The sequence below is a fragment of the Gymnoscopelus braueri genome, assembly GCF_963280865.1.
Source record: "Gymnoscopelus braueri genome assembly, chromosome: 3".
NCBI lineage: Eukaryota > Metazoa > Chordata > Actinopteri > Myctophiformes > Myctophidae > Gymnoscopelus > Gymnoscopelus braueri.
Window position 1 is genome coordinate 9888661 of NC_137612.1, and position 22635 is coordinate 9911295.

The 22635-nt window shown below is 40.9% G+C and overlaps 1 protein-coding gene across 4 annotated transcripts in view; it reads right to left on the reverse strand.

The window, feature by feature from the left end:
• cpne5b (copine Vb) overlaps window positions 1–22635 on the reverse strand; it is a gene marked incomplete at both ends in the record, with an annotated part of 314866 nt that overhangs the window by 175024 nt on the left and 117207 nt on the right. For all 4 annotated transcript variants that reach the window (XM_080425210.1, XM_080425209.1, XM_080425211.1 and 1 more), the window contains one exon: window positions 22222–22298. In XM_080425210.1, the coding sequence (XP_080281336.1) occupies window positions 22222–22298 (77 nt within the window). The remainder of the gene's footprint in view (window positions 1–22221; window positions 22299–22635) is intronic.

Sequence of the window (22635 nt, forward strand, 5' to 3'; positions counted from 1 at the left end):
CCTGTATGGGGTGGAGGGGGTGATGAAAGTGTGTTATAGAGAGGAAGCCGAGTGGTAATCCTAGATGCATCTTCCCCAAGGGGACAACGAATTAGACTTAAGACAGCCCTAGCTGTGCCGCTAGCTATGAAGATGTATAATGAATGAGGCACACAGTGGTTCGCTCGGCTCGTTCAATAGACTAATTGCTGGGGGAAAACAACAGCTCAGCATTTTGCCCTACAGAGCCAAAGTGCAGTGACTAGATTTTTGGACACACCAACTTATTTGTGTATCTATCCCAGAGGTCAAATTAGCTGGCTTTGGCTTTGTAGAACAGTATGGACACTATTTGATGTGATTACTGTGCGTACTCTTGTGTTCCCTTTGTCCTGCACTATACGCCAGCACTGTTGAGTGTGTGTGTATCAGTGGTGTAAAGTAACTAAGTAGATTTACTCAAGTGCTGTACTTAAGTACAATGTTGAGGTATTTTTACTTTATTGGACTATTTCCAGTTTTCAGTACTTTTACTTCTACTCCACTACATCTTAGAGGCAAATATTGTACTTTTACTCCACTACAATTAATTGAAAACTTTAGTTACTAGTTACTTTTCAGATATAAATTATGATATTATGAAACATACATGAACCACTATAGCTATTTTATACATAGGCTATTTGAAAATAGCCGATCTACAAGCTCACAACGCGTCACATTGTGAGCTTGTAGATCTGTTATTTTCAAGTACTTTTACTTTTTGTACTTTAAGTATATTTTGATACCAATACTTTTGTACTTTTACTCAAGTAACATTTTGAACACAGGCCTTTTACTTGTAATAGAGTATTTCTACATTGCAGTATTGATACTTTTACTTAAGTATAACATGCGAGTACCTTTTCCACCACTGCTTATTTGTGTATCCCAGAGGTCAAATTAGCTGGCTTTGGTTTTGTAGAACAGTATGGACACTATTTGATATGATTACTGTGCGTACTCTTGTGTTCCCTTTGTCCTGCACTATACGCCAGCACTGTTGAGTGCAGTGGTGGAAAAAGTACTGCGATATTTTACTTACTTACTAAGTAAAAGTATCAATACTGCAATATAGAAATACTCTGTTACAAGTAAAAGTCCAGAATTCAAAATGTAAGAGTAAAAGTACTAAAGTATTGGCATCAAAATGTACTTCAAGTACCAAAAGTAAAAGTACTAAAATGTTTCAAAATTGCAGATCTACAAGCTCACAACGCGTCGTAATGCGAAGCGTTGTGAGCTTGTAGATCGGCTATTTTCAAATAGCCTTGGTAGAAAATAGGGCTAAAGTGGTTAATATATGTTTTATAATATAATTGCAAAGTAACTAGTAACTAAAGTTTTCAAATAATTGTAGTGGAGTAAAAGTACAATATTTGCCTCTGAGATGCAGTGGAGTAGAAGTAAAAGTATAGACAATTGGAAATACTAAAGTACAAATATCTCAAAATTGTACTTAAGTACAGTACTTAAGTAAATGTACTTAGTTACTTTACACCACTGCCATTTGATATGATTACTGTGCGTACTCTTGTATTCCCTTTGTCCTGCACTATATACGGCAACATAGAGTGTGTGTATAGTGTTGTTTATTGTTTATTGTGTCAATTATTCATGGAGTTGCGTTGGATCACTTGGATGTAACATCTTTTACCCTGCTGTGTCTACAGTACTGTTTCCTCACCACGTTATCTGCTGTGTTGCCGTTGGCAACTGAACTTCCCTCACGGGAACAATAAAGATCAAAACAACGTTTTATTAAAAGAATCCCTGCCTAGTGAGCCTTATATACCTAATACACTATAATTGCCCTCTATAAATACAACATGTGAAACAAATACAACATGTGAAACACATACAATATCTTCTTTATTTTAAAAATCACACCCAGTGTGAAGTGGGCGGTGTGGTCACAGTGGTCATCACAGTGATGGAAGTTCACTTAAAGAAAAGTAATATTGTGGACCAACCATTGTACACCCCTAACTTTAAAAAAAACATAAATGTGTTTTTTTTAAGTGCATAGTCCTATTTATAGGGCTATGCACATGTGTCATGTTTCACTAGCCAATCACAGTCCTGAATAGACTGTGATTGGCCAATCACGGTGCAGGGTTAGGGGGGTACAATGGTGGCCAATCACAGCGCAGGGTTGGGGGGGTGCAATGGGACCCCCTGTCCAAACCTCACATATAGGGGCGGTTTCACTGCCCAAAAATAGACAGTAATGACGTCATATGTCTGTCATACGTGTGGTTCAGCGTGCATGTGCTATAAGAAGTATTTACCTCATATTAACCTTAGAAAGTATTGAGTTGCTTTTCTGTTAGGTTTATATTAAGTATGATTGTTTAACAATAAAGCAAAAAAAGAAAAGCAAAAGCATAAAACAACATTAAAATAATAGCAAAAGGCAAAAGTGAATCAGGCGAAAAAGTGAGGACATGGATAACAACACAGAGATTTAAAAATCAACCAAAAAAAGCAACTAAAAGCAAGAGTGAAGAAGTAGGTCTTGAGCTGTGCTTTAAAGCTGTCCACAGAGGCTGCCTGTCTTAGGTGTAATGGGAGTTTATTCCACGCTGTCGGCCCGTAGAAGCGCAGAATGTGTTTTTTATGGCACCTCGAGCAGGTCAGCACTAGAAGACCTGAGGGGGCGGTTTGGACATATCTAGGCAGGCAGTCATAGAGGTAGGAAGGTACCAGACCATTTAGAGCTTTATAAACTAGTAAAATATTTTTTAAATCAATCCTAAAAACAACATGCCTTTTAAAGGCAATTTACAGTATGTAACTTTGCCCTGTGCTTAAAAAACACTGTATTTCAGTGTTTTCACTGTTTGTTCAGGAAGACGCCCTAAAAACATCCCTGTCTACCAAAACAAACACAAACACCAAAATACAGCGTGAGGGCAATGTGTTTCTGCAGGTAAACACCACCACACCACTCCAGTGGCTATTTCTATGTTATCTTTGAATATGCAATTATGCAGAGGCCACGCATCACTGTAACCAGCTCCTCTACTGCGATGCCACAGCCTGCCTGTTCATCCATGAATCACTATCTTCTCCAAAGTCCATAAACCAGAGAGAGAGAAAAAGAGAGAGAGAAAAGAGAGAGAGAGAGAGAGAGAGAGAGAGAGAGAGGATAAGAAAGGCGGGGAGTGATAAAACTACTGTATAAATGTTTGATATACCAAATAATATATTTATTGAGTTCGTAATTTTACTTCAACATTTGTTTCACTTTAACCACTTAAACCCCTGATATGCTTCACTGACCGGAGTCCCCCGTGGGTCTGTGCTGGGACCCCTACTTTTTCGCCTCTACACCTCAATCTCTTGAGGTGTAGAGGCAGGAAATAGGCGATCTACAAGCTCACAAGTGAGCCGAATGTTCACCTGTTATGACATGCCCAGAATTAGAGATGCTAGTGTTCAAGTAGCTATACCTCCAGGACTACCCTGGGCCAGAGACATGCATCATGACTCAGTGGCTCTCAACATGTGGGTCCGGACCCCCAGGGGGTCCCCATATGACAGTGAAGTGACAGTTTAATGACTTTTAAGACCGTTTTAATACCCCCAAAAAAAGAAGGAGAAAAAAAAGGCCATTACTACATGAAACATAATCAACAAACTATACTATAAAAACTGGTGAAACATTGGCCAAATTGTCAAATAATATATAAGAAAGAGGCAAAAATTGTGAAAATAGCCGCTCTACAAGCGCACAACGCCGAGGCACAATATTTATCTGTGTAAGTGAGGCAAACTAAATGTAATGCCTCAACTCCAAAAATTCCAAGTGCTTATCAGGGTGGGGGGGGGGGGTCCCCAGTAGTTCAAATAGGATTATTTTAGTCGTGGCCTGAAAAAAGGTTGAGAACCACTGCATTATGTCACCATGAGAGACGGGCAGCATGGAGCGTCTGACCAGTGTTGCCAGATTCTGTGAGAGAAACAAGCAGCCAGGTCTAAGAAAACCAGCCCAAAAGAAGCGACTATGGGTCGCCACATATGAGCACTTTAACATATACATCAGCTATTTGAGAATAGCAGATCTACAAGCTCACAACGCGTCGCGATGCGACGCGTTGCGAGCTTGTAGATCGGCTATTTTCAAATAAAATCTTGCGGGGAAATTATAATAAGCAGATCTGGCAACCCTTCGTCTGACTCGGCCTGTCATCCGCCTCGGTGCACATGCCTCTTATATGCAACCTTCACAAATCACTTCCTACCTTTTCACTGAGCTTCTACAGTAATCTATGATGGCATTTGGGGGTGGGGGGGGGGTGGTGCTGTTGGGGGGGGTGCAGAAGACACGGTGAGAGGCCACGCTCTCTCAGGCACAGTGGTGTAAAGTACATTTACTCAAGTTACTTACCGGAGTATTTCCAATTGTCTATACTTTTACTCCACTACATCTCAGGGTCAAAATATTGTACTTTTTACTCCACTACAATTATTTGAAAACTTGAGTTACTAGTTACTTTGCAGATATAAATTATTACATTATAAAACATACATTCTCCACTTTAGCCGTGTCGTGAAAGCTCGGCTTACGGTGAGGGACACCGGTTCCATTTTTACGCTCTCAGTCAGGGGCGCAGCCACATAGAGAGCTGGCCCACCCAATCGATTTTGCAAAAAAAAATATATATATATATATATACAATTCATTTTCGGATAAAAAAAATCTGTAAAATCAGGCAAAAATATGAATTAAATAACATAACCCTAACCCTAAAACCGAGATAAAGTAACAAAAAAACGCCCAATATCCGCACAATAACCTCAATTTTTTCCGGTCAGGCGCCGGAAGTGTTGTGAAAGCTCGGCTTACGGTCGAGCGCGTTCAAGAACAACAAGTTGCATAGTGTTCTATCACTGTGAACATCAGATCTCTCCTTTTAAAAAAGCTATTCAAATACGCGATTTCAAGCAGGAACCATAACCATAAAGGTGAGAATAACGTTGGCTGTAATTCTCCTTTAATATAGAGTAATTGTTCCTCACTAATGCTCATCATAAGATGGCACAATAAGGCTGCAGACAGAACAGAGACCTGCTTCTCATTGGTGGGCTTGTGGACAGTTCAGAAACCTGCAAATGTCATCATCAAGGGGATTCCAAGCTAATAGAAGCAGCATCCTTTCTCTTCCTGGAAAGGTAGAATGCTGAAATAAGATAAAAGGTTGAAATATTGTTGAATCTTGTTTGAAATGAGCAAACCTGCCTACCAATGATGTCACTGGTAGGCACGTTTCTGAATTGTCCACAGGCCTCCTCCGAGAGTGACTTTAGGAGGGACATGGCGATGCAACCAACTATAGGGCATAGCAGTGGCTGCCAGTGGCGGCCATTTTCTGGTTCCACTTCAAAATACTCAATGCATTTTTCCCATTGACATTTCCAAAAATATTTATATCAATTCATTTAAGCCTAGAATCAAGCCATCCAGGGTCCTGGTGAATCATGACCATAAAACGTTTGATTCTGTGAAAAAACTTTTTTGAAAACGGCAAAACAAAGGGTATTTATTAAATATAGTATATCATATAATTAAATATAAAATTAAAAAAAAATAAAAAATGTTTTACTGCAGCTAGCAGTTATTCAGTACCGCCATGAGAAAAACAAGACTGAGAAGAAAAGCAGAAATAGAATAGCTGTAAAAAAGGTCCCTGGTCGTCGTCACCACAGTACAGCGTATCCACTCGACAGTGAACATGAAGTGTAGTCCAATGCTAGAACGTGACCTTTAAGACCTGAGGCCTCTTCTACAAAATGTCAAATTCTTTTGGAAGTGCATAATCCTATTTATAGGTTATTAATGTCATCATGTGTCTCGCTAGCCAATCACAGTGCTGAATAGAGTCAGCCAATAGAGTCAGCCAATCACAGTACAGGAAAGTGGGCCAAGTGGGCCAATCACAGTGCAGGAAACTAATACTAATGAGGTGTCCCAACCCCACTTAAAAAAACGTATGTTTCTATATCAGTGGTTCTCAAACATTTTCATGTCAAGGACCCTGAAATGTATATGTATTTGGCCACGGACCCCCGTCTCAAAATATTTGGTTAAGGGACCCTCCAGAAGCAGCTATTTGAGTTAAAAATGTTCGCCTCAAAAGAATATATATTCAAAGATTTGCACACATTTTCAAGATTTTTCAAAAATAGCAGATCTACAAGCTCATAGTGCGGCACTCGGTGCCGCGCTATGAGCTTGTAAATCTGCTATTTTTGAATAGCCAAAGTGTAAAATTATTATTTTTAGCTCAAATCAAAAAGTGACACAATTGCGTTCCAGGTCTTAAAGATATGTTTCTTAGGATGTCCAGGCGGGGGTGTTTCCAGGCTAGCTTTCAGCTCTAGTTAAAGACATTCTCTCTGTCTAGCAGCTCTTGCAAAGGTCAGCCTACATCCGTTTTGTAGGACCACTCCCTCAGTGACGTGGGGGCCCCCCTTTACCAATGCACATAGGACATAGTCACAATAGGTTAAAGTGACTCCCCTGACAACACCCCCCAATCCGCCCGGTAGACCTCTGGTTGGCTCAGGCTTGATACAAGATTCAGACATGTCCATACATGCCCACTCAATGAAGGAAAAACCATACAAGACTCAGACATGTCCATACATGCCCACTCAATGAAGGAGAAACGATCTTTACGCGCCAAGCTAAGGAGAACGGCTGAATGATCTCCAACAGACGTTACGAAAGAAATTGCAGTTCTCTGGCTTTCTGATGTTTTCGGGTTAACATTTTGTTCATTTCAGTTGGCGTAATAGACAGTGGTGTGGTGTGAAGTTACCTTGTATTATATTACAATCAATTACCCAAACAACCACTTGAAGCCCTATAAACCCAAGTAATATTGTAACAGTCAACAACAGGCAAACGTTGATCAAGGATAACAATTCTTTAAGTAATGCTGAGATGTGTGCGGTGTACCAAAATGGTTTCATTTTACACTCTCAAGAGTTAAAGATCTATAAGGGTCCATTTAGTTACCAACTCTCCAACATTTTAGCTGGGGACCCCCTGGAACCCCACCGAGGAGGACCACTGGCGGCCTCAAACATGTCTGCGCATGCCCACAGACACACCCACCGCGCTCCCCTCGCAACAGGGGGGTCGCAGACATATCCAGACATGCCCCGGACACACCCCCTATTTATGACGTCATAATCCAAAATGGCCGTGCATCTAATTAGCATTTTGGTGTCTCTTACTACTACTAATGTACTTATAGCTACTTTACACCACTGATGAAACATAACCACCAGAGCTATATGGTGGTCCATGATGATGAAACATAGCCTGCAGCGGTGCATGGTGGTCAATTATTAAACACAGCCGGCAACATGGAAACTACATTTTTTTTGCTCCCATGTAATACTGTGCACAGATCAAACAGATCTGTAAGCTGATTGTTAGAGAATGATACTACACCAGGGGGTCCTCAGAGTAACCACAGGGGGTCCGCCAAATCTTTGTGTGATAGGATGTATATATTATTTTTACATTAACCACTTCAATCTCTATTCTGAGGAACATTAGCCCAAAATAGCAGATCTACAAGAGAGAGAGAGAGAGGCAGGAGACTACATGGTGCTCCATCAGAGCTGGCCTGGATCAATACCCGGGCCAAGAGAATAGCACTACTACAAAACTCCTACACTTACTGTACAGTCAGTGGTGGAAAATAAGTACATTTACTTACGTACTGTACTTAAGTTTTTAAAAAAAAAGAAAAAAAGAGGTATTTGTACTTTACTTGAGTATTTCCAATTTCCAATACTTTTACTTCTACTCCACTACATCTCAGAGGCAAATATTGTACTTTTATTCCACTACAATTATTTGAAAACTTTAGTTACTAGTTACTTTGTAGATTTTGATTATCATTACAAAACATACAATAACCACTTCAGCCCTATATACATTTCGGCCATTTGAAAATAGCCGATCTACAAGCTCATTATGATGCATAATGAGTACTTTTACTTTAGTACATTTTGATGCCAATACTTTTGTACTTTTACTTGAGTACTTTTTCCATCACTGCTTACAGTACAGTGTGCAAGCAAAACCACTTGAAGATCTGTTTAGTTCCGTACCAGCACTATTGGTACCAGTGGTGGAAAGTCACTACATTTTAATTTGATTTGAGGGTTACAGCAGTTCGAGGATAAACAAAATAAAGTCCTTAAGACTTATTTCCATTGTGGTTCCTCTGATAAGCAACAGTTAATAAGATAAAAACTCATTACAGTACAAAACAAATGACACTAAACATAGATCAAAACAAGCGCTCTATCCGCCTTGACAAATAATGACCCTCTAAAGCGGGACATTTTCTAATTGACATGCTTTTTAGTCTGCTGCTTAACCCATCAAAACCTGGAACGCATCTGCGTAACCACTTTAACCATTATTTTATACTTTTGCTATTCAAAAACAGCAGATCTACAAGCTCATAGCGCCGCACCGAGTGCCGTGCTATGAGCTTGTAGATCTGCTAAAAAAAGAAATTATCGTGAAAATGTGTGCAAATCTTTGAATATATATTTTCTAAAGCGAACATTTGTAACTCAAATCTTTGCTTCTGGGGGGTCCCTGGAACAACATATTTTGATATGGGGGTCCGCGGCCAAACACATATCATTTTGGGTGGTCCTTGACGTGAAAAAGTATGAGAACCACTGGTTTAAAAGACCTCAGATTGAGTTTGACACTGGTTTCAAGCTGTTCCACTGTGTAACTCCTATTTTACTCAAGTATTTCTACTCCACTACATCTCAGAGGCATATATTGAACTTTTTTACTCCACTACAATTTCTTGAAAGCTTTAGTTGCTAAGAAACAGAGGTTTGTTGCAAACAGAAAATCATTTGTTTTCTTCCACTGAGGATTGTAGAGCCCAATTGAATCCTGCACAGGAAAACATAATGACAATCATCTTTGTCCCCCCAAAGAAGCATCCAAATTTAGTCCATTTATTTTCCATGAGGACAGCGAATGTACTGTACTGTACGCCCTGAACTGTACCCATTGACATCGTGTTTCTATGTACATGCAAATGGCAAGAGGATGGTATTCTCTTTAATAAAATATGTATCCTGGGCCCATGGCTACAGAGGACTGGAGCAGTGGAAATACGAGAGAGAGAGAGTGTTTGATGTTGAGATGAAACACGCCTCTCCCTCACTCCCTCTCTCCCTCTCTTTAATTAATTTCATGATGTACTGATAACAGTATGTCACACCAGGTGGTGATGTCACGATATCATGCTATACTCGACACTCGACAACACCACGGAATGACACTTTAATGTACTGAGACCCTCGGCTGGTGCCATTCGGCTGCTGTGATATAAGCAGATGAATGGGCGGGCAGCCAACGCTTTTTAGATCTTCAAGTGGGGGCCTGATCCAGAAGAAGGTTTATTATTTAATTTAACGTGAATATTCCTTCGGTTGTCTTTTTACTTCAAAAGGAATTCCATTCCTATAAAGTGTTTTTTTTTTACTTCACATGGTATTGCAGTTTCAATCAAAGTTGGCATAAGAAGATTTCATATAATCTACCAGTCGACAAAGTACCCAACCTCAGTAGGCTACTTGGGTCAAAGTATATATACTCCTGGTCAAATATTACTCAAATACAAGTGAAAGTTTCTCCCTCAAATTCATACTTGAGTTATTTAAAGTGCTGGGGTATTATTTTTGTTTTAAATACCTAAGTATTCAAAAAGTATTCAAAAGTACAAATTGCAAAGTATTTGTTTTTTATATTAATGCATTGCTGTAATAACATTTTGACATTTTCCAAAATAATTAAAAGATTCTCCAGACGTTTAAAAAAATAAGTGGTTAATTCATAAAGTACCCCCCCCCCTTCCTACAAATGTAGTGGAGTCGAAAGATAGGCTACTAAAAAAAAGGATGTACTTTGTTACCGTCCACCACTGTACTGTAAGTGCTGTGCATGAACATATGCGTTAATCATAAACCACTTCTGAATCCACTTATTGGATAAAGACGACGGAGATAAGGCAATCAAGGACATATGCGTTATTTGAATATTTCTGAAGGCTACTCAGAAATATTTTATAGGCCAAAAGTGGCCCCCAGGCCAGACTTTGAATCTAAACGCCATTACATAATTTCTTGATATAATTATGCGCCATAATGTAGTCGGAGTGCTGAGGAGGGTTTTTATTTTAAATCCCCTTTGAGGACATCCACATCATGGGGTTTCAACAGGAATGTTTTGCACATTTTTGCTTAATAAAGATCAAATCTGGGCTAACTCTCTTTTCCCCTATACGTACAGTACACCTACACAGTTTGACTTCAGCATTTGAAGAGTGTACAAATGGATCCAAATGGAACCACATGGTTCCCTTTGGTTCCATTGACACTCAAGATTGTATTGTGCCTGTCATATGATACGGTACCAAAAAGTAAAAGTACAAAAATGTTGGAAAATAGACGATCTACAAGCTCACAATGCGTCACAAAGTGGTTAATGTATATTTTATTGGAGTAGAAGTAAAAGTATTGAAAATTGGAAATACCCTGTAATGTACTTATTACTTTACAACATTGCTGCAGGCATGCTGGCAGGACAGAGATGGGCTTAAACACACATCTGAGCATCCCTGTATAGTATTATCATAAACCTGTGTGGAAACATCCATGCAAACAGACATACGCACGCACGCACGCACGCACAGAGTGTGTGTGTGTGTGTGTGTGTGTGTGTGTGTGTGTGTGTGTGTGTGTGTGTGTGTGTGTGTGTGTGTGTGTGTGTGTGTGTGTGTGTGTGTGTGTGTGTGTGTGTGTGTGTGTGTGTGTGTGTGTGTGTGTGTGTGTGTGTGTGCGCGCGCGCGTGTGTGTGTGTGAGCGTGTTCGTGTGGTTGATTACATTGTAGTGAATAAGTCTGGCAGCGCCTGAGGCCAGACAATCTCATGAGCTCATTACTCTTCAATGTCAAGTACTTTCTCCTCGTCGTCTCACACAACAACACCACCACTCTGCTGCCCTGGCTCTCAACACCATTGAAGCCGCATGACAGAACGTGTGATGGCGCGAGAGAGGAGGAAAGGAAGAATCATATTCTGTGTACAAGCTTACTATAAGCCCTTTGGCCTTTTCTCTCTCCCTGCAGAAAGAAGTGTCTGGGCTTTCTGTTGGACACACAGGGACACAGCAGGTAGAGGGGTTCAAACACATTTATTGCAGAGAGAGAGCGGTAAGACGTTACAAGTCGGAGCAGATGGACATGCTGTCTGGTGACAGAGGCCTCTCTCTATGAGTGCGTGTGAGGATAACCTCGGATTTATACCAGCCTCGCACGCACTCTCAGAAAGAAAGCCAGGGTGGGGAACGTTAAAGCGAAAAGTGGACAGAATGGGCAGGAGCCGTTCCGTATAGCAGGCGAGGTGCGCACATCAATGTTGTCTACAACATTCAATACCAGTGGTTCTCAACCTTTAATTTATATTAAAGTATACTTGGTACTGTAGTTCTTACGAAGCAATCTGATTGGTTGAAATAGCTATCTACGAGCGGTTGGACACTCCCCCCTATCAGGTGATAAGAAGCGGCCTGCTCACTCCTTAATGGGTTAAGTTAACAGATGAGAGGCAGATGAGAACCTGCAGTGACAGACTCATGGTTCCTCAGCACAAGGTTGGCTAGTTCTACTCCAACACCTTTGCTCATGGACCACTGGGATGGACCCTGGTATCATACATACTGTAGAGGCAAGCTTCTGTCTCTAAGCCTCATATCGTTCCCAAATGGCCATACTACTTGTAGATCTATTAACACATTCCATGCCAGAGGTTAATCTCATAATGTACTCACCAGTGCCAACGTTTTATTGTTGTTTTTTTGTTTTTTTCACGTCGCCATAGACCTTGTTAAAATCCTTAAGATTGAGCTCTGCACTGTTTGTAAACATCGCCGAGATCTCCCTGCGTCTACCAGTGAAAACCACGTGTCAAACGGACCTCCATTGTTGTAGTTAGAACGGTTTACGTTAAACAGTGATATGCGAGGAGAAAAAACTATAAGGAGAAAATGGAGTTTCAGTGTGCGCTTTAGAATGGGGGCCGACGGGATCGGCAAAACGGGATCCCGAATAATTCCGCTTCCGGTGGTGTTACAATGAAATGTGCCGTACTAAAAAGAAAAAACACCACTTCGCGTAGATCTACGCGATTGGCACTCAATGTGTTAATAGTTCATTCAATATGCAAATCACGGCCGCTCCAAGTGCAAATGGCCATCTGGTATTTTGTATATTTTGTTATTTAAAAAATATATATTTTTAAGCTTAGCTGTATCTCTACATGCATCTGTCCCGTGTTTTATTGAGGTGCTGCTATGACAACTGAATTTCCCTTGCCTGATCAGTAAAGGTCTGTCTGTCTGTCTATCTGTCTGTCTCCATCTATCCATCTCCTTCTTCAACAAAGACTTGATAAAACCACCCGCCCCTCACTAACTCAAGAAAAGGTAAAAAAAACTTTGAACATCACCTACTGTACCTGTTATCTTTCACATTAGATAATGAATAATGGAAAATCTCATGCAGATCCTGTAACCAGAGTAGGATCATTCGTATAATCTCTAGGTTTATCGCTTATCTTTTTTAGACACATTAATATCATCAGGGTTATTCTGGGAAAAACGTGGACAAATGTGTACAGGAGCAATAAAGTCAGGCTTAAACTAAGCTCTTTTGTTTTTATAGAAACTTTGCAAACGAGATTCCCAGAGATGCAAACTCTGCAAACAGAGATGCAAACAATGTTGACATTCACACATTCCCCTTTGCTCATTATAATCCCTTCCAACCTTTATCAGTTGCTGCACTGTTGGCAATACACCAACAACTCTAGCTTATGAACTGTTAGTGATGCTCAAAATGGGATAAGGTCTCAGCCTCTGTTGGTATAGGCTGCGTAAGAGGGTGTTTTTGAACAAAGACCTGCAGCATACACACCAAGGATACAGTAGCAGACTTATCAAGCCATCTGTGTCTTCCACACACTACTCTACAGCTGTGAAGCTTGGACCCTGTATCACTGTATCAGCTGGAGAACTTTCACATTAAATGTCCCCAGCCCATGCCTTCATGGGCTAACCTGACGTGATCGTGTACCACACACACACACACACACACACACACACACACACACACACACACACAGTCCTGAATAGAACTGGTACCAAGAACATGGAGGCCACATTGCTTCAGTACCAACTGGGTTGGCCACACCATCCATCCGGATGCCAGAGGACATGCAGGCTTCCACGCCAACCGCTGTATGGTCAACTACGTCATGGCCAGCGATCTGCAGGAGGTTAAAAGCGGATATATGCAAGGACCAGCTCTCTAAGAGGTGATGTTGGAATGCAACACACGCAGCTGGAAAGCTCTGCCTTGGAGCAACTCTCTCTGGAGCAGTGTTGATTTTGACGGCAAATTTTGATTTTGTTTTAGTCATAGTCTTTTGAATAAAATTCCATTTCGTTTTAGTCACATTTTAGTCATCTGAAAAGTTTTAGTTTTTGTCTAGTTTTAGTCGACTATATGTATAATATAATATATATAATATCATGACATTATAGTCGACTAAATCTACAGTTTATTTAGTCGACTAAAATGTATTTTGGCGGTGCCTTGACGGCATCGTAAAGACTGTTTTACACTTTGTTGCATGCTGAAAATAGCCGAACGACAAGCTCACAACGCGTCGCGAGCTTGTAGATCTGCTATTTTCAGCACGCCACACCCGAGCGCAACCAAACATAAAATGACTTGTCTTTTAGTTCTACTGGATCTCTTCTCCACTCGTCCCTCACTAACATTTTAGTCTAGTTTTTATTTGTTGACGAAATTATCAATATATTTAGTCTTAGTTTTAGTCATCATATTAGTATTTATTTAGTTATTACTTAGTTTTCGTCAGTGAAAAAAGGTAGTCGACGAACGTTTTTCGTCATAGTTTTAGTCGACAAAATCAACACTGCTTGGAGCAACTTTCTCTGGAGGCAAGCTGGACTTCCAACGCTTTGAAGAGGAGAGGAGTGAGGTCGAGGGAAAGGAAAACGGCAAGAGGAGAAAGATGGTCACTAGCAGCCGAAATGACAACTAACACACTGACTGCACTGTCACCTCAAAAATCACCAAAAGAAGAAGTAGAAGTCATCATCGGATACGATGATGGACTACCATAAGCAAGTAAGCAAGCCTGTCTGTCTGTCGGTCTTTTTTCTATGGAAATAACAATACAAACAATAAAGAGAATTCATTCATTCTGTCTGTCTGTTTTATCTGTCTGTTGGTCTGTCTCTTAGAGACACACAACAACTGCTCATCTCTCATTTGCTTTTCTCTCTCTTTTGTCTACCGTATGGTAGTTCCAGCATGGAGAACACAGTGTCCTGCTAATTAAACCACCACTAATTTCCGGATGATTAAAAGCAAAAGAATTAGCTTGGAAATAAACTAAGTGGGCGGCGAGACAAAACCACACAATGAGGCTTTTTTTTAAAATGTAATTTAGTGTATGGAGTTAATCAAATCAAATCAATGACTGTGTGTGTGTGTGTGTGTGTGTGTGTGTGTGTGTGTGTGTGTGTGTGTGTGTGTGTGTGTGTGTGTGTGTGTGTGTGTGTGTGTGTGTGTGTGTGTGTGTGTGTGTGTGTGTGTCACGTGGTGCATGGAGCTAAATGGTATAATGGTATTTATATACAGTCGGTTTATAAGTTAGAGCTGTCCTGAATGAGTCACTGGTACAGTAAGCATGATGTTTGACATGCTGGCCTTTCATTACTCTCCAAAGCCTTGGTTGATAAACTGGTCAATATAAGTTCATATAGTCGGGCGCTCGGGTGGTGCAGTGCTAAAGTGCCTGCCCACCAACGCAGAGGTTCAAATCCCTGTGGTGCATCCGGCTTTGTCGAGTGTCTACACGAACACAATTGGCCCGTGTTCGTTGGAGGGAAGCTGGACGGGGAGGGTGATATGTGTCACAAGTTTATAGTCAATTGAAATAAAAAATAAAAATCAGCAATTGAAGATGGTCAATGGGCTACTGCATCTTATTCATATCATATACTGTATGGGTATATATGATATGACATACATTATAATATGATATGAATAATACAGTATATTGTTGCTGTCGGATGGAGTCCTCACATGTCCAAACTGTTACTTTTCAGGATTAAAATTCAAAAAGTAGCAAAAATAGCCGAACTACAAGCTCAAAACGTGTCTCTTCGCGGCGCGTTTTGAGCCTGTAGTTCTGCATTTTTGCTGCTTTTGTGTGACACTGTAGTATGAAGTATAGGGTATTAATTTAAAGTTAAAATATGGATATATGTGATATAAAGGAGAGTCATACAGAGTGGGTGGTTAAATAAAATGTGAGCGGTGCCCATTGGACATGGGGAGGTCCCAGTGGCACAGGGTGGCTCATTACAGCATGGCCAGCAGACAGGCACAAAGCCTCAGACAAGGACATGGTGTGTGTGTGTGTGTGTGTGCGTGTGCGTGTGCGTGTGCGTGCGTGTGCGTGTGCGTGTGTGTGTGTGCTGTCAAGGAATAGTAAAACCAGGCAAACGCGACTTATGGGGACGTGTTTCTGGTCCCCTTGAGAATTTCTTTTAGAGCTAAAGTTACAATTAGTCACCTGTGTGTACGTGCCTCTCTGTGTGTGTGTGTGTGTGTGTGTGTGTGCGCGCGTGTGTGTGCATGTGCGTGCGTGTGTGACTGTGCGTGCGTGTAACTTGTTAAAAGTTACAACATGTTCCTTTAGGTTTAATACAGCCAATGTCCAGAGAGTCTTTTTTCCCCCTCGCAGCTCCGGTAAGTACAACTGGACTTTTAACATCCTTGAGCAGAAGCGCTGTGGGGGTAAACATCTCCTGGCCTTCCATTGCAAGGCTTTGCATGCATGAACACACACACACACACACACACACACACACACACACACACACACACACACACACACACACACACACACACACACACACACACACACACACACACACACACACACACACACACACACACACACACACACACACACACACACACACACACACACACACACACACACACACACGTGTATTCAGCCCTAAGGTCGGGTCATTATGGAGCCCCGCCAATGCAAACTGGTCTCAAGAGCATCTTCTTCGCTGCACTGCACAGCAAAAATCCTCAGTGTTCATTTATCCATTTGGAACTCAGAGAGCGTACAAAATGTTATACCAAATGGACCCGTGAGGGTATACTGTAGTCTCAGAGTTTAGATTAGCGCCAAGGATTTTACTGTGTATACAGTACTTCTCTGGTACAAGACAGCCCTGAGGGAAAGATGTGCACAACGGCTAAACCAAGCAGCGTATACAGTACCGCAATTCTCCCATCTTATCATTATAGAGTTCACAAAGTTCAACTGGTATACGATATGGTATATCTCTTTGACATGTAGCCAATTGTTTCTCCAGAAAATCAAGTTGAGTTATCTCCTGAAATGTGTCAAAGCAATTATTTGGTGTCAGAGAGTTCAGGAGAGAAGGCAAGACTTCATGACCTCCTCTATGGGATTGGAGTCAGGGAAGTGAATCCTCACTAATGGTTTTGTGTGCAAGCTCTCGACATTTGCAGTTACTAAGTAAAAGTATCAAAACTGCAATGTAGAAATACTATGTTACAATTAAAAGTCTGGATTAAAAAATTTACTTCAGTAAAAGTACAAAAGTATTTGAATCAAAATTTGCTTAAAGTACCAAAAGTAGAAAGTACTCATTATGCCGAATGTCCCATTTCACAAGTTTTCAAATGTATACGAATCTTTTGAAAATAGCAGATCTACAAGCTCGATGCGACGCATTGTGAGCATGTAGATCGGCTATTTTCAAATGGCCGAAATGTATAGGGCTGAAGTGGGTAATGTATGTTTTGTACTAATAATAACAAATCTACAAAGAAACTAGTAACTAAAGTTTTCAAGTAATTGTAGTGGAGTAAAAAGTACAATATTTGTGAGTGAGTAGAAGTAACTGAAAAGTACTGAAAATTGGAAAATACCTCAAAAGGTTTCTTAAGTACAGTACTTAAGTAAACTTTACACTACTGAGCTACAGTATATCACTTTTGAACAATGATATATAGCCAATTGTTACTCCAGAAAGTCAAGTTGAGTTATCTCCTGAAAGTGTCAGAGACACTTCTTTGGTGTCAGAGAGTTCAGGAGAGAAGGCAAGACTTCTCAATGACCTCCTACTCCTCCGGGATGGGGAGTCAGGGAAGTGAATCCTCACTAATAGTTTGTTTGTGTGCCAGCTCTCGACATTTGCAGTTACAAAATGTTAACTGCAAATGTCAGTGACTGTGCAGACTCTCTCCTCAATTACCCCCTGTGACACGTCTGAGAACTCACCTCTTCAGACTCCACTTCAACCCCTACAACTCTATGTATTAGTACTTGCTAGATAGATGCCAGTTTCCATTTAGACGGATGCTATAGGCGTGATGTACGCTCTGTACTTTGTAGCACTTTGTTTTGCTTTGCAGTTTGCACTCTATACTTGAACCTGATGCTTGTTGACTGTTAGGGTTCGTCTGAGTGTTGCTGCTAAATGCCTAAATTAAAATGCAAATGGTAATTGTACAAATACGCACTCTGCAGCGATCATGATCACCCCATCCATCTCCGTTAATTGGCGGAGGAGCTGAAATTCAGTCAAGCCTTCAATCTTCTAAACCAGTGGTTCCTCTCAACCTTTTCTGGATCAAGGCCCACTGATTGATTGATTGATTGATTGATTGATTGATTGATTGATTGATTGATTGATTGATTGAATAATTTATTTACTTACATTTATTTAAGTACAGTTCAATGCAAGGTCTGTTAAGAGGATTTTAAACCCAAGAAAGCACTATGGCTTGTTTCCATTGGGGTCCTTTTGTACTCAATTCATCGAAGAAAAACTCAATAGAAAAATTGAAACTCTCGAAAGCGTTCGTGGGCCACGTGCATTTTCAGAGGATGTTTAAAATAATCAATCAATCAATCAATCAATCAATCAATCAATCAATCAATCAATCGTGTTCCGGCTTGGATCAATGGGACCAATGTAGTATAGTTTAACCCATTAAGACCTGAGACCGATTCTACAAAATGTCTTCTAAATCCCAACAGTGTTCTGATAAAACGTATGTTGCTATATCAGTGGTGCTCAAACTTTTTCATGTCAAGGACCCCAAAAATGATATGTATTTGGCGGCCGACCTCCATCTCAAAATATTTTGTTCCCCCAGAAGCAAATATTTGAGTTAAAAATGTTCGCTTTAAACAATATATATTCAAAGATTTGCACACATTTTCACGAAAAAAAAAAAAATAGCAGATCTACAAGCTCATAGCGCGGCACTCAGTGCCGCGCTATGAGCTTGTAGATCTGCTATTTTTGAATAGCCAAAGTGTAAAATAATGCTTTTTAGGTAAAATAAAAAAATGATACAGATGCTTCTCCCGGTCTTAAAGGGTTAAGTTCCTATCGACGGTATCACAATGAAAAAAATACTATGAGCGTTTCCCCATTTCTTTATATCTATATTAATGGTATATTATCATACAATTGTATTGTTTTGTCAATTATTTGGGGGCCTACTTGCAACATCCCCACGGACCACCACTGGGTCCCCGGCCCACAGGTTGGTTGATTGATTGAATACTTTATTAACAGTTTGCAAAGACAAGCAACAAAGTACAAGTTCAATACAAGGTCTGTCTGTTAAGAGGATTTTAAACCGAAGAAAGCACTATATGGCTTGTTTCCATTAGCGTCCTTTATACGAGTTGAGAATCGCTCTGTTGGTTCATTATTCCTAATAAATGCATTTGGCTAAAACATCATCCGAATTACGGCTGCCTTGTACCAGCCTTGACGGAAGCACAAAAGGGCTCCTGACATGATGCCCCCTCCATGCTGTGGTTAGTGCTCCACACGCCAAGCGGAGACAGAGAGAGGTGATTTGGGTAATTTTGCACAGTGCTTTGCCCTTTGCTTTAATTACAATAATTATCTGTTCGGAAACATCTGTCAGATGTGCTCTCCCTCTCTCCCTCTCTCCCTCTCTCTCTCTCTCTCTCTCTCTCTCTCTCTCTCCCTCTGTCTTCCTGTTCCATGTCCTTCGACTATAATGTGACTGCTCCTCTTGTCTCCTTTCCAAAGCGTCCATGCTATTGTCTGTCTCCTCTCGTGCCCTTACTGTGCCATTCTTATTGTTGCCACTTGTCACCCTCTCTCTCCTTCACTTATCACCCTCTCTCTCTCCCCGCGCAGCTCCCTCAATTTCATTTTTACAGTAGTGTCTAAAATCTCGTTTTCTACTACGAAATGTGTGGTGTAATAATAATAATAATAATGAATTGCATTTTTATAGCGCTTTTCCGAGTGCTCAAAGCGCTTTACAATGGTTCATTCATTCATACAGGGGGGGGGGGGGGGGGGGGCATTGGGAGGTGGAGCGGCGAACAGTCGACGCCAGCATCCCCACTTTTTCCCACATTCACACACCAATGGTGGCAAGCTAGCGCCGACCGAAGCATTGGAGGCAACGTAGGGTTCAGTGTCTTGCCCAAGGACACTTCGACATGTGGACAGGAAGAGCCGGGATTTGAACCGCCGGCCCACGGATCATAGGACGACCTGCTCTACCTCCTGAGCCACAGCCGCCCTAGGTGTGTAGGTGTAGCGGGTGGATGGACGGACAGACAAACAGACAGACAGGCAGGCAGCTCTGTATGTATAGTGTGTTAAAGAGTTCAGTTAGCGAGCGAGTGTGTGTGTGTGTGTGTGTGTGTGTGTGTGTGTGTGTGTGTGTGTGTGTGTGTGTGTGTGTGTGCGTGTGCGTGTCCCTCGATAACCTTCCTGTCAACCATCAATATACCAAACCTCTCAGGGTCTCTAAAAGCAACAAACGTAAGGATTTAAAGCCAAGTGATTTTCAAGGAGACGACTGTTTGACTGGCTTTTATTGTCTGGGTGGTCACTTCAAGGTTGAGTGTGTGTGGCGTGCATGCATGTGTGTGTTTGTGCGTGTGCGAGCGATTTTGACCCAGTCTTCTTTTTTTCCTTTTCACTGCTTCCCCCTTCGTAACCTGTCAACACCATTAGCTTCTGTTTCATAACAGCTCCTCTTCCAGACAAACGACTCATTCCAACATGAGGCCGAGGACAAAATGAAGCGGGCCCTTCACACCTCAGCACCATTCTACCACCAAGTCAAACTCATGAGCTCCACCTGTGACGGAAAGCTCCATGCAAATGGCTGGAGGATGACAAACAGCCACATTCAGAATCACACACACAACAACACACACCTTCAGTGTAACCGCGCCACACAGTAAGATCTGTGGAACCATGAGAGCCTATACAGAACAAGTGCCGTTATTTTCAGGGGCTGGCTTGTGAACCAACAAACGCTGCTTCCATTTTTACACTGCTTTTAACCCATTCAATCCGGGAACGCATACTGTGTCATTTAAGATTTTTAACCATTAAAAGGTAGGGTAAGTGATTTTCTTTGGTTAAAATAAGTGTTAAATAGCTCTATATTCTGATAGTACTCATTGCTATAGAGTGTTTGTTCAGTATTATGAGTCTCCTTGTCTCTCCAGCTCTTTATAAAACAGAAAATGCATTTTCGTTTCAGTTTCAGTTTCATTTCCAATTTTATCCAATCAGGATAGAGAACTCAATCAGGATACAGATTAAACAAGTGAAATTGGAAGTGATGACACTAAGAAATGAGCAGGCAAAATTGGAACTGGAACACTATAAAAATGAAGCTTAAAAATGGGTACTTTGGCCGAGAGTTTGACATCTACCGGAAAATGTATTTTCTGTTTATTAAAAAGCTGGAGAGACGGGGAGACTCCTGTTACTGAACAAACACTCTATAGCAATAATTACTATCACAATATAGTGCTTTAACCTTTTAACAAAATACTTTTTGTTCTAACCCAAAAATATCACTTACCTTTAACCGTTGTTTTATACTTTGGGCTATTCAAAAATAGCAGATATACAAGCTCATAGCGCGGCACCAAGTGCCACGCTATGAGCTTGTAGATCTGCATTTTTTTTTAAAATCATGAACATTTTGTGCAAATCTTTGTGCAAATCAGTTTAAAAAATATATACTGTATGTTGCTATAGCCTATATCAGTGGTTCTCAAACTTTTTCATGTCAAGGACCACCCAAAATTATTATGTATTTGTTCGCGGACCCCCTCCCCCCATCTCAAAATACTTTGTTCCAGGGACCCCCCAGAAGCAAAGATTTGAGTAAAACATTTATATATTAAAAGAATTGCACACATTTTCAAGTTTTTTTATTTTTTTAAATAGCAGATATACAAGCTCCTCGCACGGCACTCGGTGCCGCGCGAGGAGCTTGTACAGTATATCTGCTATTTTTGAATGGCCAAAGAAATCAAAAAATGACACGGATCCATTCCCGAATTGAATGGGTTAAGTGTGTTCAGTTCAGATCAGGCCACACAGTAAGATCTGTGTAGTGTTTGTTTGTGGAACCATTAGTATTGAGTATTTTCAGCACCAAGGCCAGCTGCAGGTTGTTAGTGGAGGGCGGATCAGGCCCTCTCTCATTTTCAGGGACTACAGGCTTGTGAACAAACAAACTCTGCTTCCATTTTTACACTGCTTTTATAAGTGTGTTCAGTTCAGATCAGGCCATGCAGCGTGTGGGTTGGTTAATGCATGCAGGTCCTGCACCTTACTTAACCATGAGCACAAAGCACGTGGCCTGCACTGAGTCAGAGTTTTGATAAAACGTTGCTGTCGGGGCAGAAACCTTATACTTTATCTCCATTGTTCAACTATTATGTGTTTTTTTCGTAAATTGATGCCCTACCTATCTCATCATACAAGAGTTTCGCACAAAAGTAGTGAAAATAGCAGATCTAAGCTCACAACATGTCGCATTGTGACGCATTGTGAGCTTGCACATCTGCGATTTTTGCTTTTTAACTTATATTTATTTACATATAATATAAAGGAACATATAAGGTTTCCACCCGACAGCGACGAAAAGTGAGATGGTTGAAATGTGTACTCACCCTAATGGCTTCTCCAGTCGGCTGGCTGGTGAACCCACGATCTCCCCGAGAGTACAAAACACCTGGCCCAAGAAGTCCTGGAGGAAGCAAGGTAGGAAGCAAGGTAAGAAGGATTGAATGGGGGCAAGGAATATGGCCTAAATAAAGGATCTTTCCTGTACAAATACACTGCATGGGTTGGTGAGGTGAAATGTACAGCGGTGTTTCCCAAACTTTTTAGTTCGAGACTCATTTGGTGTATTTGGTGTATCTCTGGGACCCAAATGTACCCAAAAAATACATGATGAATTAATGACATAAGCCATTTTTAACAGTGTTGTGAAAATAGCCGATCTATACAAGCCGCAATGTGACACATCGCAATGAGACACATGACACATGTAAGCTTGTACATCTGCTATTTTCACTATTTCT